At 34.4% G+C, this 15,229-nt stretch overlaps 1 protein-coding gene across 3 annotated transcripts in view; it reads right to left on the minus strand.

Annotated features, from left to right (window-relative positions):
• ZFR (zinc finger RNA binding protein) overlaps nucleotides 1-15,229 on the minus strand; it is a 78,243-nt gene that overhangs the window by 50,165 nt on the left and 12,849 nt on the right. For 2 of the 3 annotated variants that reach the window (XR_012503725.1, XM_074356808.1), the window contains exons 3-7: nucleotides 11,902-11,925; nucleotides 10,126-10,408; nucleotides 8,481-8,625; nucleotides 6,201-6,419; nucleotides 42-289 (exon numbers count right to left, since the gene is read on the minus strand). Coding sequence is in view for 2 of the 3 variants with exons in the window: in XM_074356808.1 (XP_074212909.1) it covers nucleotides 42-289; nucleotides 6,201-6,419; nucleotides 8,481-8,625; nucleotides 10,126-10,408; nucleotides 11,902-11,925 (919 nt within the window). In the remaining variant the exon portion in view is untranslated. The remainder of the gene's footprint in view (nucleotides 1-41; nucleotides 290-6,200; nucleotides 6,420-8,480; nucleotides 8,626-10,125; nucleotides 10,409-11,901; nucleotides 11,926-15,229) is intronic. The other variant, XM_074356809.1, reaches the window with a different exon arrangement.

Genomic DNA, 15,229 nt, shown 5'->3' on the forward strand with positions numbered 1-15,229 from the left:
TAATCACATAAGACTTATGGTTAAACATACAACGTAAGTACCTGTGGTCCAGCACAGCTGATCTTACAGACATCACAATAGTGAATTTGGGGTGGTTTGGGAGGCTGTTTTGGTTTCAGTTGTTTATTTTGGAATGGTGCTTTTTTAGTAAAGGTGGTCCCTGTCCAGGCAGCTGTTGCAGCAGCGGCCGCAGCCGCCGCCGCTGCCTGCTTCTGTTGCTGCTGCTGCTGTTGGTAGTAGGAGGACGCAGCCGAATAGACTGCTGCTTCATAACCTGAATAAGACGTACCTTACAAATAAAATCAAACAAAGATTATGTTACATAACTGTTAAGAGGCCAAGATAAATGTTTTGAATTTAAACTCAATAAATTCTGCTAATGAAGACAGCTTTACATGACCATACTGACAAATAAAGTATATCTCACAAAACCTAGGAAAAAAAAATCTCATTTATCTTCCTTCTACATCAATCAACAAAGTGTTTACTCAATACGTGCCAGATGTGGTGAGGATATAAAGCATAAGATTTGGTCCTTGTTTTCACGAAAGGCTATAGTTCAGTGGAGGAATGTGACAGGGTGTCTGATAAACATATATGGTTGACTACACAACCTGTTATATTTCCCCAAGTAGAATTCCTCTGAATACCATTTGGGAAGTGTTGGCTTTGAGGAAGAGTTTGAATTAGGTTACTAGATAGGAAAAAAAAAAAAAAGTCATGAATGTAAGCTTTTACATGTTTGGTGGCTTACAGGATAAAAGATATGAAAGAGGAAAACACACAAGGTGACACCAAGACTTTGAATCCCAGTAACTGACTGATGGGTTGTACAACCAATAAAAGCAAGGAGCTGACAGAAGCTGTTTGAAGAGGCAAAGTGAATAAAGTTTAGTAGAAGTCTACGATGTGAGGTTGGAATTCAGATGAATGAACAGAACATCAAATAAAAGATTCTGGAATAAAAAACCAAATATACTGGTTCTCATTTTCCAAAAGAGAAAAAAGCACTGAATTTTCTGATCAAATGTATGGATTCTATCCATTTCCACTGTTCAAAGTCTTTGATGAACAAGCACATTAAGCTAGTTATTGACATAATATACACATACTGTTTATGTTCAGTGGTTTATAGATTTAAAAATCTATAAAAATCTATTTAAAAATCTAAAAAAGCTTTATATTTGACAAAGTTGCTGATTTAGCCTACCTCAATACTGGAAAACTTACTGCCTTCTGAACTAAGATCTCTGGAAATTTGCTGGACTCCCTAATTATCATCCTTTTTCTCTAAAGTGGAATGAGTGGGGAAAGAGTCAAGTAAGGCTCAAGAGCGGGATTCCTAGTTGCCACGATGGCACAGAAGAACTACTTAAGAAAAACTTAACTTCTTGATATCTCAAATTAGACTACTATACTGAAAAGTAAAGACTTATGACCCACTGATTCCAATATATCTTAAGGGTCTGAAACTGGACATATTCAAGAGAGTAGTTGGGCAATTTTCATGAAAAGCCTTCCTAGATTTTTATGTCAGGTTATTAAATTATAAAAATGCTCATGAAGATACGAATATAGAAAATGTAGGAAGAGAAGAAAATATCTAAAAATGAAAATAGGAAGAAACAAGTAAACATATCAATAATAAACATATGACCAGATTTTTAAAAATTAGAAAACAATGGATATAATTGGTTAAAACAAAAATTCTACAGATCACTGAACTCTTTACTTGTCATTACTACCAGTGTCCTCTATTACTGAAGAATGTGATAAAAGAATATAATTAAGCTCACAGCCAAATGCTTTCAAATTTACAGGCAGAAACACACACAGTTTAAATTTTGCTCTTTGAACACTGTAAAATTGGCCAATTTAAAAAATACCAAAGCTACTTGTGGATTATTACTGGTCAGGACCACAGTTTTTACATGAAATCTCCATTAACTGAACTTTTCCAAATGACTAGTTGTTGTAGGAATTATAAGCATGCCTCTTATATTTATCTTTATGAATTACATGGCAAGAAAATAGAGCAGAATAAGGGGCAGCATCCTACTAGACTGGACAATCAGGACTTCTAGGTTTTTTAAAAATTGAGAATCTACACTATGAGAGGCAGTGGTTCCAGATACAGTGAAGTCTCAGGATAGATCTATAAAATAGATTCTGCAGGTATTACTACACTTATTTTACAGGTGAGAAAACTGAGGCTAAGAGATTGTAAGGTCCTTTAAATAGTTATTCAAGCAATAGAAATCACCACGTTAAGCTAATATGTACATAATAACCTTCACTTGCACACACATAGTCTAAAACTAATAAAAGGTAAGCTTATTTATAGCTTACTATTTATTTTTTGAAAAATCACAGCATAAACTGGAAGGTAGGCTGAAAGTTCTAGAACTCTGCTAAGGAACACCTTTAAATCTCCTATGACTACTAGCAAACATATTTTTTTGTATAGCATTATGGGAAAATAAACATAAGGTTGTGTCTCTAAATGAAGTAAAAGTTCAATTTTTGAATGCTACAACAGTTTCACTTAAAAACTATTTTTATTACATATAAATTAGTTAATTGTAACAGTTGAAATATCATTTTTAAAGGTACGATATCCCAAACAAAAACTATCATTTTTGCAGTAAATCATGCCACAAGTCACCATTTAATAGGTACCAAAACTCTAGAACTCAATGAGATAAAAAGAATAGCCTACTCAAGCTGTAGCTGATATAAAACTGCAGATATAGAACTCAAAAGCCCTAACAATGATCTCTCTGAATGGCAATTTCATATTGTGCATCACATATTTAAAAAAAAATGCATACTCTTTGATAAAACAGTTTCAAATTTAGGAATTCATCCTAGGGAAACAACTGGCAAATACACAAATCTTCACATAAAAGGATTATCTTACTCAGTGTTGTTTTTAGTTTTTCCTTAATATGAAAATAAATGTCCTAAAATAGAAACTTTAAAATACACAGTAAAACAGTATGTAGTCATTAAAAACTATGTTTTTCTAAGCACAGATCTTGGTTTCTAAATAGCACTTCCATACAGGGAATCATGGCTCCTTTGTGACCTGGCTGATTGTGAGTCCAGGGCAGGAAAGGCTAGAAGTGTATGGTTTGTTATTGTTCTGCATTTTATTTATTCCTTAATTATGTTTTGTTCCATGGAGGATTTGAGGTGTTATGGACAATTTCAGTTCTTACTTCTTGATGTTTTGCTGTAGCTTGGGTGTTAGAGGTCTAGCTACTGAGTTTAAAATCTTTTTTCATTTCTCAGAGATTTTTTTAATCTCTTACCCTATGTCAAATGTTATGCTGGGCACTAGGGATACAATGGTGAATCAGAGAGAGCAACATGTCATTTTACAGGAACGGAAAGAAGTACTCAGAAACTAATGAAGCCAAGTTCAAAAGACCCAGAGCTGGCTTGAAAAGGATCCCAGTGGCTAAATTTGGGACACTGTGTATCTCAAAAAGAAAAATGAAAGCAATGGGTTATATTAGACTGAATAAAAAAGGAGCCCATACTAATACTAAAAAAAGAAGTAAGGGGATTCTTCTTTAGGGAAGATCACCTAACAATCCAAATCCTTTTACACTGACTCTTAGTAAAAGGATTTTGCATTCACCATTGTAGAACTTTATTCAGTTACTGAGTTTTTCAAAGGATCAAACACCACGGAGAGAAAGGTGGTTGGGTAACAGGCCCACAGATTACTTGGTTAATTACAAATGTAAAAAGCTATCTTTACAATGGAAAAATCTGTTAGTTACCACTTTAATCAGTGATTATACTTGGCATCATCAATAAGGAATAAACTGCATCTGTTATGTGCACCCAATGTGATGAAATGGAATGTTTACAAAGCTGTTTTATTAATTAAAAAGCTGCCAGAATCTAAACAAAGAAATCAGATAAATCCAGATTGTAGGATATTCTACAACTCAACTGGACCGAACATTTCAAAAACATGAAGACCATGAGACACAAGATAAAAATAGGGTTATTCTACATTAAAGGAAACTGAAACTAACAACCAAATACAACCAATAATCCTTGACTGGATCCCGAATTTAAAACAAAGCACCAAACACAAATATACCAACCACACAGAAAGCCCAGCCATAAGAGACATTTGTGAACTGGAGAAACTTATTAGATAATATCCATGTCCAATTCCTTTTTATGATATTTGCATTGTAGCTATATAAAAGAATGTCTCGATTCTTAGGAAATACATGTGGAAGAATTCCAGGCAAAGCACCATGTCACCTGCAACTTATTACACTGCTGAATCATTTGAAAATGTTTTAAGAGAGCAAAGTGAATGTGACAAAATAATAATTGGTAAATCTAGGTAAATGGTATTATAGACATTTGTTGTACTATTTTTTTTTCAACTTTTCTGCAGAACTAAAATTTTCTAAAGTTGGGAAAAACATGAACTAAGGAATGGTGTATCTCTACACTTAGTGACAAGAAAAGGCATCCACAATGAAGAAAGCAGTTTACACAATAGAACATAGAAGACAAATCCAATTTTATAAAGAAATCATGATGTTTATATATGCATATTCCCATGGAAGAAAAGTATAGAAAGACATGTACTAAAATGTTAATAGTAGTTAGTGTTTGGAGGGTAGATGTCCAGTAATTTAATTTTTTCTCCTTTTTTAATCTATAGTTTTGAGTCAAAATTATTTATTACTCATGTAATAAAGCAGTAAATAAAAATAATTATTTTCATTCTGTGTAAGGTATAGTCAAGCAACTGAGAGACAAAGGGCAAGGGACAGAGACACATAAAAAGAGTACATGTAAAAGAGAAACAAGGAACAAGAAAGGATATTACCATACTCCTTATGTTGTTAAAGATAATGTAGACTTTTTTTATTTTAAAGTGCCCAATCAGATTTCATTGAAATAATTCTGTTTACAGCTGTAACCAGTTAATCAGATAGGGGCAAAAAAAGCTGTACCTAGGCAATCTGAATGACAGATGTAGGAATAATAACATCTGACTCCAGCTCATTTTCACGTGGTTGTCTTAACTTACAAACCTGCATTCATTGCTCCCTTTCTTGAGATCTCTTTGGCATCCTGTCTGCCCACAAGACACAGACAGACACCACAGCAGATCCTAAGGCTTTCCACACTGACATTTCCAGCCTCTTCTGATATTTACCCTATATATCCTGCATTTCAGCCACAACAAACTGCTAATTCCAAACATTCCATGCCTGCCTGATTCAACATTGTACCCTAGCATACAGTACAGCATGTGATACAGGGTAAGAGACAAAAAACAAACAAACAAACAAAAACAAACCTCTGAGAAATAAAAAAATATTTTTAAAATTCAGTAGCTAGACTTCTAATATCCAAGACACTACAAAACATCAAGAGGTAAAAACTGAAATTGCCTAAGTCACCTTAAATCCTCTGTGGAACAAGACACACTGTCTTAAGGAATAAATAAAATGCAAAACAACAACAAACCGTACAGTAGTACAAGGCTAAGTGTCTTCAAAAAAGTAGTATGTGGTTTTTATCACTGCAATGCTATAAAGTACTTCCAGTGGAAATTAGGAAGAGCAGTGAGCACAGCAACACAGTTTTAGTGACTGATTATTCTTCTCCATGAAAAATATATAAAATTATTTAGGGAAAATAAAGCTATTCTGTCCTTCCAAGAGATGTGTGTTATATAACCATCATTTTACAGATGTTTATAAAGGCCACCCAATATCTTCTTGATAAATAAATATGAAGAAATAGCTCCTTGAGGGCTGAAATAAACAATGTAAACAATTTGTTAGAGGTGTTTCCTGAAGTTAACCTTGATTTTTCAAATCCACTTGGAAAAGTCAGATAGGAAATGACCCTGTAAAATACTAGGTGTTATTTTCTCTAATGGCAATGCTAGGCCCAAGCTTTCAAATGCCCAAAGGGCATTTTACATTCTGCTAAAATTTCCTGCCTTTAAAAGAAAAAAAAAAAAAAAAAGCACACAACTTAGAATATGGTTCACTTGTCACATTATGCACATATACTTGTATTAAACTATCAATCATTTCAGTTCTGGCTACTGGGAGCAAGATCACTCCAGAAAAAATCAAGACAGTTTCTTGGTGCATCTCTTTCTAATTTGCTTACTCATTTAAATAGTTTATCCGCCTTACCAGAATAAGTAACTGCCGTGGTACTATAAGTAGCACTCTGGGTATATGATGGCACCACAGTAGCTGCAGCTGCTACTGGCTGTACGGTGGAGGATACAGGATAAATAGAGAAAGTAGTGGTAGCTGGACTTGGTGTGGCTGGTTTTATGGCTGTCACTTGTCGAGTTTGCTGGGCTTGTGTATACTGAGTTGCACCTTGGCTATAACCTGCTTTAGGGGCTAAATTGGGAAAGAGACATCAGAAAATTAGAAGGGTGAACCTCTATTGTTACTGTTATCAATATCCTTGAAAATTAGAAAAATAAATGTAAACATCATTAACCGTAAATTTTATGCTAGCAATTTCTTCTTGGTAAAAGGGGTAAAATTTTTATTAGCAAATGAATAAAATATAACATCTATATAAATCCATTTACTACCCCTTTTTAGACGGTTTTTACACATTTCCAAAATGGCTCAATGTCAAAAATTTACCACTAATTGAAATACCAGTACTACTTAAAACATGTTATTAAGAAAGTTTTTAGGAAAGGGGCGTGTGTGTGTGTATTTGGGCTAGTCAGTCGTCGGTCTACTTGAGAGTTATGCTTAATATTGTGACCAGGAGAGAGTCTCAGAGTATAATTCAAGACACAGTAATGTTTTCAATGTTTAATTACACAGAACTTGTCCATGTGTCATTCACTGCAGTTCACTGATTTACCCGTAGTAACTTCAATCTAATTACTACCCTCAAGGTGCTACTGACTTAATTCTTCAAATGTCAACAGCTTGAGTTCAGCTGTTCTTAAGTGGATACCAGTAATGTCTCTGATAAACTTTCTGCTGCCTTTCACCATATTCAAAACAAAGGTATACTTTAAGAATCTTATGAGCCTTATTATCACTAAATTAAAAATTAATCCCTTATTGATGATCACTGAAGCATACAAATGTAATTTTCTGACAAAGGTCTCAATAGCAGGGGCCAAATTCATTTTATGCCTAGTTAAATAAAGGTACCTTAAATAAATAGCACTTAAAGAGATTAAAAAACTTTTATCTACATATAGTATGAAGTTTGATCCACACAACATATAGATGAGGACAACATTTTACAAGAAAAACCTAATGTCCAAGAGCTAAATGATTTACAAAAGTCACATGGTCAGTATCAGAGCTTAGACTACATCAAGGTCTTCTGACTCAGGTAACTCAGTACTGTTAAGCACAATCTATCTAACCCTGGTAATCAATCAGGAAGTTCATTAGAGATCACTATACCCACAAATTAAGAAAGAGACTATAAAAAAAAAGTCAAGGTCATTATAATTCAAAATATTTTAAAACCCTTTTCAAGGAACTCATAAAATCTTATTACTAAAAGTATCGTAAAGGGGGAGGGTATAGCTCGAATGGTAGGATGCATGCTTAGCATGCATGAGGTTGTGGGTTCAATCCCCAGTACCTCCTCTAAAAATAAATAAATAAACCTAATCACCCTCCCCAAATTAAAAGTACCCTAGAAAAACCTAAGTCAACTACCCCATTCACAAATAAAAGAACAGAAATGAAATAAGGTAAAAACCACTTGTCCATGTTAGTGGTAATGTCAGAGCTAGAAACCAATTCTCTTTCATAATTCAAGGCTCTATGCACACTCTCATGATCTTTTAAAAATAATTAAAGATTTCTACTTTTCAGAATTCAGAGAGCTTTGTTTTAAAAGTCTGCAATTAAATCTCTTATGGAAAAAAATCCATCTTTTAAAGATTACAAATATGTAGGCTTATTTGCAAACAAACCACCACCTACATTTGAACCATCAATATATACTGTCATATCTGTTGCTGGTAACAGAACCAGCTGTCATTACAAATGAGAGAAAGATGAATTAAAAATATAAGCTCACAAAACGGAGACCACTCTAGGGTCTCCACTAGTTAAAGGCAGTCAGCAGGTATTCTGATAATTTCTGGCAAAGAGAAGACAGCCAGAAGTTATTGCCGCAACTTCTTCTGTACAGTTTATTTCAGCAGGAAAAGAACTATAATAAAAACCAGAAATGAAATACATTTCCAGGAGAGAAGGGCATGATTATGAATTGCCTCCGTGGTCTTATTTCTTTGGGATTCAAAGGCATTCCTGCTGAGAAAGAGAAGAATATGGCTATAACCTGCCTCTTAAGGTAACATAAGACAATGAATTTAGATGGATTCAAAAGCGTATCGCTGTTTAAAAACACCTTGAATAATACGTTTCAATAGTGTACAATGAAAGTGTGTTTTTAATATGACCCACCTGTCTGATAGTAGGTCTCGGCAACAGAAGGCTGGGGCTGGGCGGCAGCAGCTACAGCAGCAGCAGTTGCTGTTGGTTGCTGGTAGTACTGCTTACTATCATAAGCGACAGCAGGAGCTGTGGATCTTACATATGAGTATGAGTCCTAAATAAAGAGAAAGAAAATTTCTGTGAGTGAGACGGCAGGAAAAAAAAAAACCATTTTCATTACATAAAAAATGCAATAAAGGAGAACAAAAACCTAACTGATATATATGAAGGTAGATGGAAGAGTCCAATTCGATACAAATGGGAATCATTTTGGACTTCACTGAATAAAGACAAAATCGTTTCGAGAAGCATGCTTAACTTTTATGATCAGAAAAATCACTGAAATATTTAAAAATAAGCATTAAAAAAATTAATTTTATTAAAAAATGCATGGCAGATTTGCCTTAAAGAGGGATCCCACAGTAAAGAACACCTGGGTGTTCTAAGCTTTGTGACTGCTCCAGCTTTCTCTTCATTCTTCCTTATTTACTACTATTCATTAACATAATGATGACTAGGAGCTCCTAAGTGGAGGAAAGGCAACAGAGGTTCCAGGAGAAAGAAACGCTATATATAAATCTCCAAGGCAATGAAGATCAAGGTGAGCTGGGTGAATTTTGGCACTGCATATAGTGAGGAGGGGTGGAAAGGTATGCAGTGGAAAAGCTGAAGAAGTACACAGGGCCCAGAAAATGATGGGCTTCATACACTCTATTAAAAACAATGGAATTTATTATTCTGTCTCTGGACATAATGAAAACAATCACACATGTCAAAGGAATTCCGAGTTTAGTAACTTGCTAAATATTAACAGAAAATATTAATATTGTTGATTCATATAGCAACTTCTTACTTAAATCCTTATACTTTAGAAAGAAAATTAAAAAATCAGGCAAAGCCAGAAGAACCAAAGTTTAAAAACCTGATCCTAAAAGCAAACAAACAAAAAAATGGGCTAAAGGAATTAGGACCAAATTTAAATAAGTAAGTAAGTAGTAATTCAGTGTCATAGTAGACATAAAGAGAATTATATTATTATAAAGAGAATCAGATCTTTACATCCCCGTAAACCTAATAAGAAGCAATCAGATGAATTAAGAGCAGGATAGATTTGCTACATACTAAGAAAGAAAATCTTGAGGGGAAGAAGGTACATGTAGTCAACAGATAAGCATCAAGATAAGCATCAAGAAACCTGCAAGTAATTTGTCCCCATAGGCTCACGGTTCTTAACATAGGAGACATACGGGTGTCACAAGTGGATAAAATAATGCTAGAATACAAAAGAGGGGCAGGAGATCCCATGTCTTAATTTTTCTCAAAAACTTGGGATACAATTAAAATATTTAACCAGTAATTAATGTATTTTTTAAAAAATTAAAACAAACATAGATATAAAATAGACTAGGGGATTGTTAATATAAAATTCACCGCAAGGAAACAATGCTTGGAGTATGCCCCCAAATTAACTAGGAATACACATTCACTTTTCTCTATCATTAGAGGTCTACTTTGGAAGATCTAAGTTTGAAAAGTATTGGTTTGAACATTATATCAAATACTGAGGCCACTGAAGCCTGTATGACAAGGCTATTGAAAGCAGTAGTTTCCTTACCTGGTAGTTCTGTGTAGTAGCTGGGGGTGGTGGTGGAGGTGCTTCTTGTTGCCTCTGGGTATAACCATAGTCGGTTGCTGTGTGTGCAGTGGGGTAACCTCCATAAGCAGCAGCTGTTGCAGCAGCTGCAACAGCTACTGGAGCAGGCCTGGCAACTGCAACTGTGGCGGCTGCTGGTGCATAGGCAGCAGTAACTGTGTGAGCAGCTACTGGAGCCTGATGGACAGTGTAGCTAGCAACTGTAGTTGGATGAGAGTAGGCTACACCCGAGGCTGGCTGCTGGCTATATTGTGGAGTAGAAGAGTAAACATAACACAATTTAATTTTAAAATCTAGGAGTTTAGTCAACTTAAATCAAAAGCACATTTTCCAGCAATTTAATCACAGACTACAAAAGAACAGGTATTTGAGCTTAATAAACCACCTAATCAATAGCCTATCTTTAATGTTGTATAATTTTTCATTCCTTAATCTCAGTGAATTAGTCACACATATTATGTTTCAGATCAAAGATCATATCACAAAGTAGGCATGACAAACTGGGATAAGAAGTAGATTAGGAAGAAAAGAAAAAATTGATCAAACTAGGAATTTTAAAAAGTATTTGTTGTATGTAAAGTTCTTTATTATGTTCCATTGTCTTAAAAAACCTATACAAAGAAATCATATTAAGAAAAATATTGTATTCTAACTCTAGTTATGGAAACCATTTAAGGTAGAAACTATTATCCAGATGACTTAAGAAATACTTCTGATGCTCTAAGGCGGTGGTTCTCAACTAGGGGAGATTCTGCCCTCCAGGAGACGTTTGGCCATGTCTGGAGATACTTTTGATGGTCAAACTGCAGAGGAGGAGGTGGTGATGTGTGCTACTGGTATTCAGTGGGTAGAGGCCAGTGATACTGTTATATATCCTACAAAGGACAGCTATCCACAACAAAGAATTATCCAAAGAATGTCAACAGTGCTAAGGTTGAGAAATCCTCCTCTAGGATACAGAATTTACAATGGAATATCTATTATTTTAGACATATTTTCCAGGTTATAGGCAGCACTTCATTATACACATTTATTTTTCTCTTAAAAATGTAGCACATGTTGCAAAAGGAGACCTAAGTCAGATGCTTTGCTCTCATAACCATTTAAACCTCAAAGAAACAAAAATATTCTCCAAAACTATGAATCAAATGGAATTTTCAGCTAAAGCTCTTAGAATAATGTTTAATTTCTAAATGGAGAGCTTATGTCACATAAAACCAGGCCCACAGATGTTAGCATATGAAAATGACTTTGTTGTTTTAGAACTCAGGTTTTCTGAGTAATACACTCACAATCACTTGCTAAAGCTATATTACTAAGGCAGAAATGCCTTCTAAAAAAAGGAGAGCCCCAACAGTTATTTAGTGGACAGGTTTTAGCTGACCATAAGTTTTAATATGAGCCAACGGTTAAGAATAGCTAAGAAAAAAAATTCCTGACATAAGCTGAAGCTGCATTAATAAACCAGAGTGTCTGATTCATGGGTTATAGTACAGGGTATTCTTCACTGGTATGCACAATACCATAAAAAAGGGGGCACAGAATTGAAATTTGGGGCCATCATATTTCAACTGTATTATGAAACACTGATAATTAAGATGTGTTCAAAGGGAATCAATATGAAGCTTGTAAGTATGGCTATGATTTCATATAAAAAGTAGAGGACCTGGGGACATTGAGTCTAGAAAAGGCGACTTTGGAAGATATGATAGCTGCCTTCTAATAGAAGAGACTTACTCCATGCTGCTCCAGAGAACAGAACTAGAACCAATGGATGGAGGGGTGGCAGATTTCAGCCCAATATGAAAAAGAAAAAAAAACAAAAACTTAGAACAGAGTCCAAAGAAACTCTTATAATTTCTATTTGGATGAGGTTTCCCACATTTTGATTGTAAAATTAGCTAACAATTTCTATATATATGCCAATTATAAGACAGGAAAAGGGAAGTTTAAATTGTAATAGTGGGAAATTGGTTGGGGACTGACATTTTCTATGGATAATTCCACATTCTTAAGAAAAATTCCAATATCGTTTCTTCAAAATTCCTAGAACTGAGAAATAGAATTATGTTTAAAATATAAATACACCAGTTCTGCAAAACTTGTATTCAACATTTACTGGTATGATTTCACACACCCAGACTGCGCTGCATAAGAAGGGGTTTTGGTTACATAATAATTCAGACAGTCTTGAATTCCTATACTGTTTCCACTGATCCCACTATTCTTTATCAAATATCTGTTCACATTTCTTGGTATCCCAAATGTGTCCTATAGGATAAAAAGCAAAGGTGGGAATGAGATAGGAATGTCAACTACACTAGGCAGGCAAATTGACTTATGCTGCCTCTGATCCTTAAAAATCTATGTGATTCAGGAAGGATCTTGTGCTCTGGTTTATGTCTACTATCCCAGCATAATTAATAGTATTTTCTCTTTCTTACATGTCTTAGTTTGAACAATAAATTTTATAGTCACACACCCTAGGAACTATATAAAAAAGATGTCAGTGCATTTAGTAATTACCATATACATCTGTAGGGCTGCTTAACCTAACTCTCCTCTGAATAGCAAGCTCCCTACCCATCATCTGGGCTGGAACCACATCCTCTGCCAAAGCATCATGAAAAATAATGATCCAGTCCCAATTCCCAGGTGGTCAAGGGCTAGAGCAGCGAACTGATGTTCAGAATAAAGATTCTCTGGTTTGTTATCTTAGACCCATCTAGAAAAGTCTCTTCCAATTTCAAATTTCCTTAGAAAAACTGCCTTTTACATGATGTAGACGAGCAGACTGAACCATATCAATTCAATTAAAGATCAAGTAGCTAATCTAAGTAAGTAAACTAATTTTTAAAAATTCAGGTCAAATCAAATTCAATTTAGTTTATGTAAAATTAGTTTTAATTTGAAATAGTTCAAATCAAGGCTTTTGGCTAGTCTGAAGTGTTAGAATAAAAGGTGGTAAATTATACCCCTACATAAAATGTAAGACTTAACTGTCTTTAAATACTTTCTTAAGTAAAACATGACAAAAAATAAAAACCCAAATCTTATGCCATAAAAATACATTTGTGAAATATGAGATTTTGCATTTACTAAGCAACTAGTAAAGCAGAAGCTTTTATTTAGATATAATAACAGCCTTGGTCAGTTTTAAACTGGGACAAACTAGATAATAAATCATGAAACAAACATATAAAAACAGCAAGTGCATGAAAGTTTAAGAAACAATCAGACATAAAATGGAAGGGTATTTCTCTTGGGGGGAAAAGAAAAAGTATTTAGGAAATTACTAATATTAAAGAGTAAAAATACCCTTTCTATTTCTGGACTTGAGAAGGTTAATAATGGTCAGCTCCCCACCTGATTACTAAAAAATGAAGCCAGCCAGAAGTCTTAACAAAATAAACACCCAACCAAAATCACCAGATATTTGAAGAAAGCTTATTATAAAGTGCAAAAGAAGTAAGAATGACCCTAGGGGAAATGGGTATCTCAAAGCAACAGATAAGAATTTTCAAAAACTTGAATTTGTATCCATAAAACAAGAACTTTTACACTAGTTAGGAGATAAAGTTGAGGGACATAGACAAGTTAAAGGCATGAAAACTATAAAAGAAAAGAGAGAACAAATATAGGAGGTTGAATAACAAGAAGGAACTCTAGAGACAAGGAAAAAAGCAGATGGAAGCAATTAAGAAATAAAATTTCCCACTCTTGATGGGAGGCACATATTTTCAAATTCAAAGGGTCTACAGAGTACAAAACAGAATGAAAGAATACCACCTAGAGACACACGGCATTTCACAACACCTCAAGACAGAAAAACCCTTTAAATCTCCAGAGAGAAGAAAAACAGGTCACCTACATACAACTAAATGAAAATCCAGGCTTATTGATAACACTAGTGGCTGGACAACACTAAAGTTTTCAAAATTCAAGGGAAAATGATTAAAATAGAATTCTGTACCCAGCTAAACTATTAAAGCAGAAGAAACTTTTTTTTTTTTTTGACATTCAAGGTTTAAGGAGTTTACCTACCAAATACCTTTTCTTAGGAAGCTACATGAAGATGTACTTCAGCAAAAAATAAACCAAGAAAGAAATCCTGCAAACAGTGGATTCAAACCTAAGAGAAACCCAGGTCAGCAGCCATGCAGCAGGCGCAGAAAGGAAATGGATTTATGAGGTTGGAATCAAAGAATGGATAGAAATCTCCAGGAGAAAGATGTCCAGAAAAACAGAGGACTGGACAATACATAGCAGACCAGGAGCCTGGGGAAATCTCATACAATCAAGGCATCAACAAGACTTGGGGAAAAAATAAAAAATAAAAAGGTAATGAAAAGACTTCAGGAAATACTGAAACTTCTTTAGGAAAGACACGATCACAGCTGAGCAATTAGTACAGTGTAAAAAAGGAAAAATCCATTTGAACTTCAGCCTAGAAAGATTCTCTATTAAGTGATACCAGGTTGTAAAAATGGAATGCATTAGGAATTAGAATCACAGAACAGCACTTGGCTCCACAGTAAAAACTATTTACAGTCATAATGATGAAATAAGTTTTTGCTTTAAAATTTTAGAATTAACCTAAATCACAGAAGATAAACTATGATTACAGAACATGATGTAAATGTTATCACAAGGAAAACTATAGCTAAGTTGGGGGATGGGATGAAGACAGAAAGTGAAGCACAAGAGTTTTAAAATTCTTAGAGATACTGCCTACCTTTGCTATAACTAGAATTGGAGTATATTGTATGAAGGAACAGAGACAGTCATATCACCGAATTTGGGAGGAAAAATGAAAAGCATGAGAGGAAAAATGAAAAGCATGGTTAAATCTTAACCATGACTGTAAGAAATCAAAATATAATGCATAAAGTTGATAAATTAGTACATAAAAAAGAAGCATATTATTTAGTGATACGGGGCTTAGAAATAAAACCAAAATGCATTAAAGGTTGGGGATCTCTAGGAAGCAGAATTAGGAGACAAGAAGGAAAATAAGGGAATGCTGTTTTCATTAAGCCCTTCTACACAATTTTAAATTAAATTA

This window comes from Camelus bactrianus, chromosome 3 (assembly GCF_048773025.1).
Source record: "Camelus bactrianus isolate YW-2024 breed Bactrian camel chromosome 3, ASM4877302v1, whole genome shotgun sequence".
NCBI classification, from domain to species: domain Eukaryota; kingdom Metazoa; phylum Chordata; class Mammalia; order Artiodactyla; family Camelidae; genus Camelus; species Camelus bactrianus.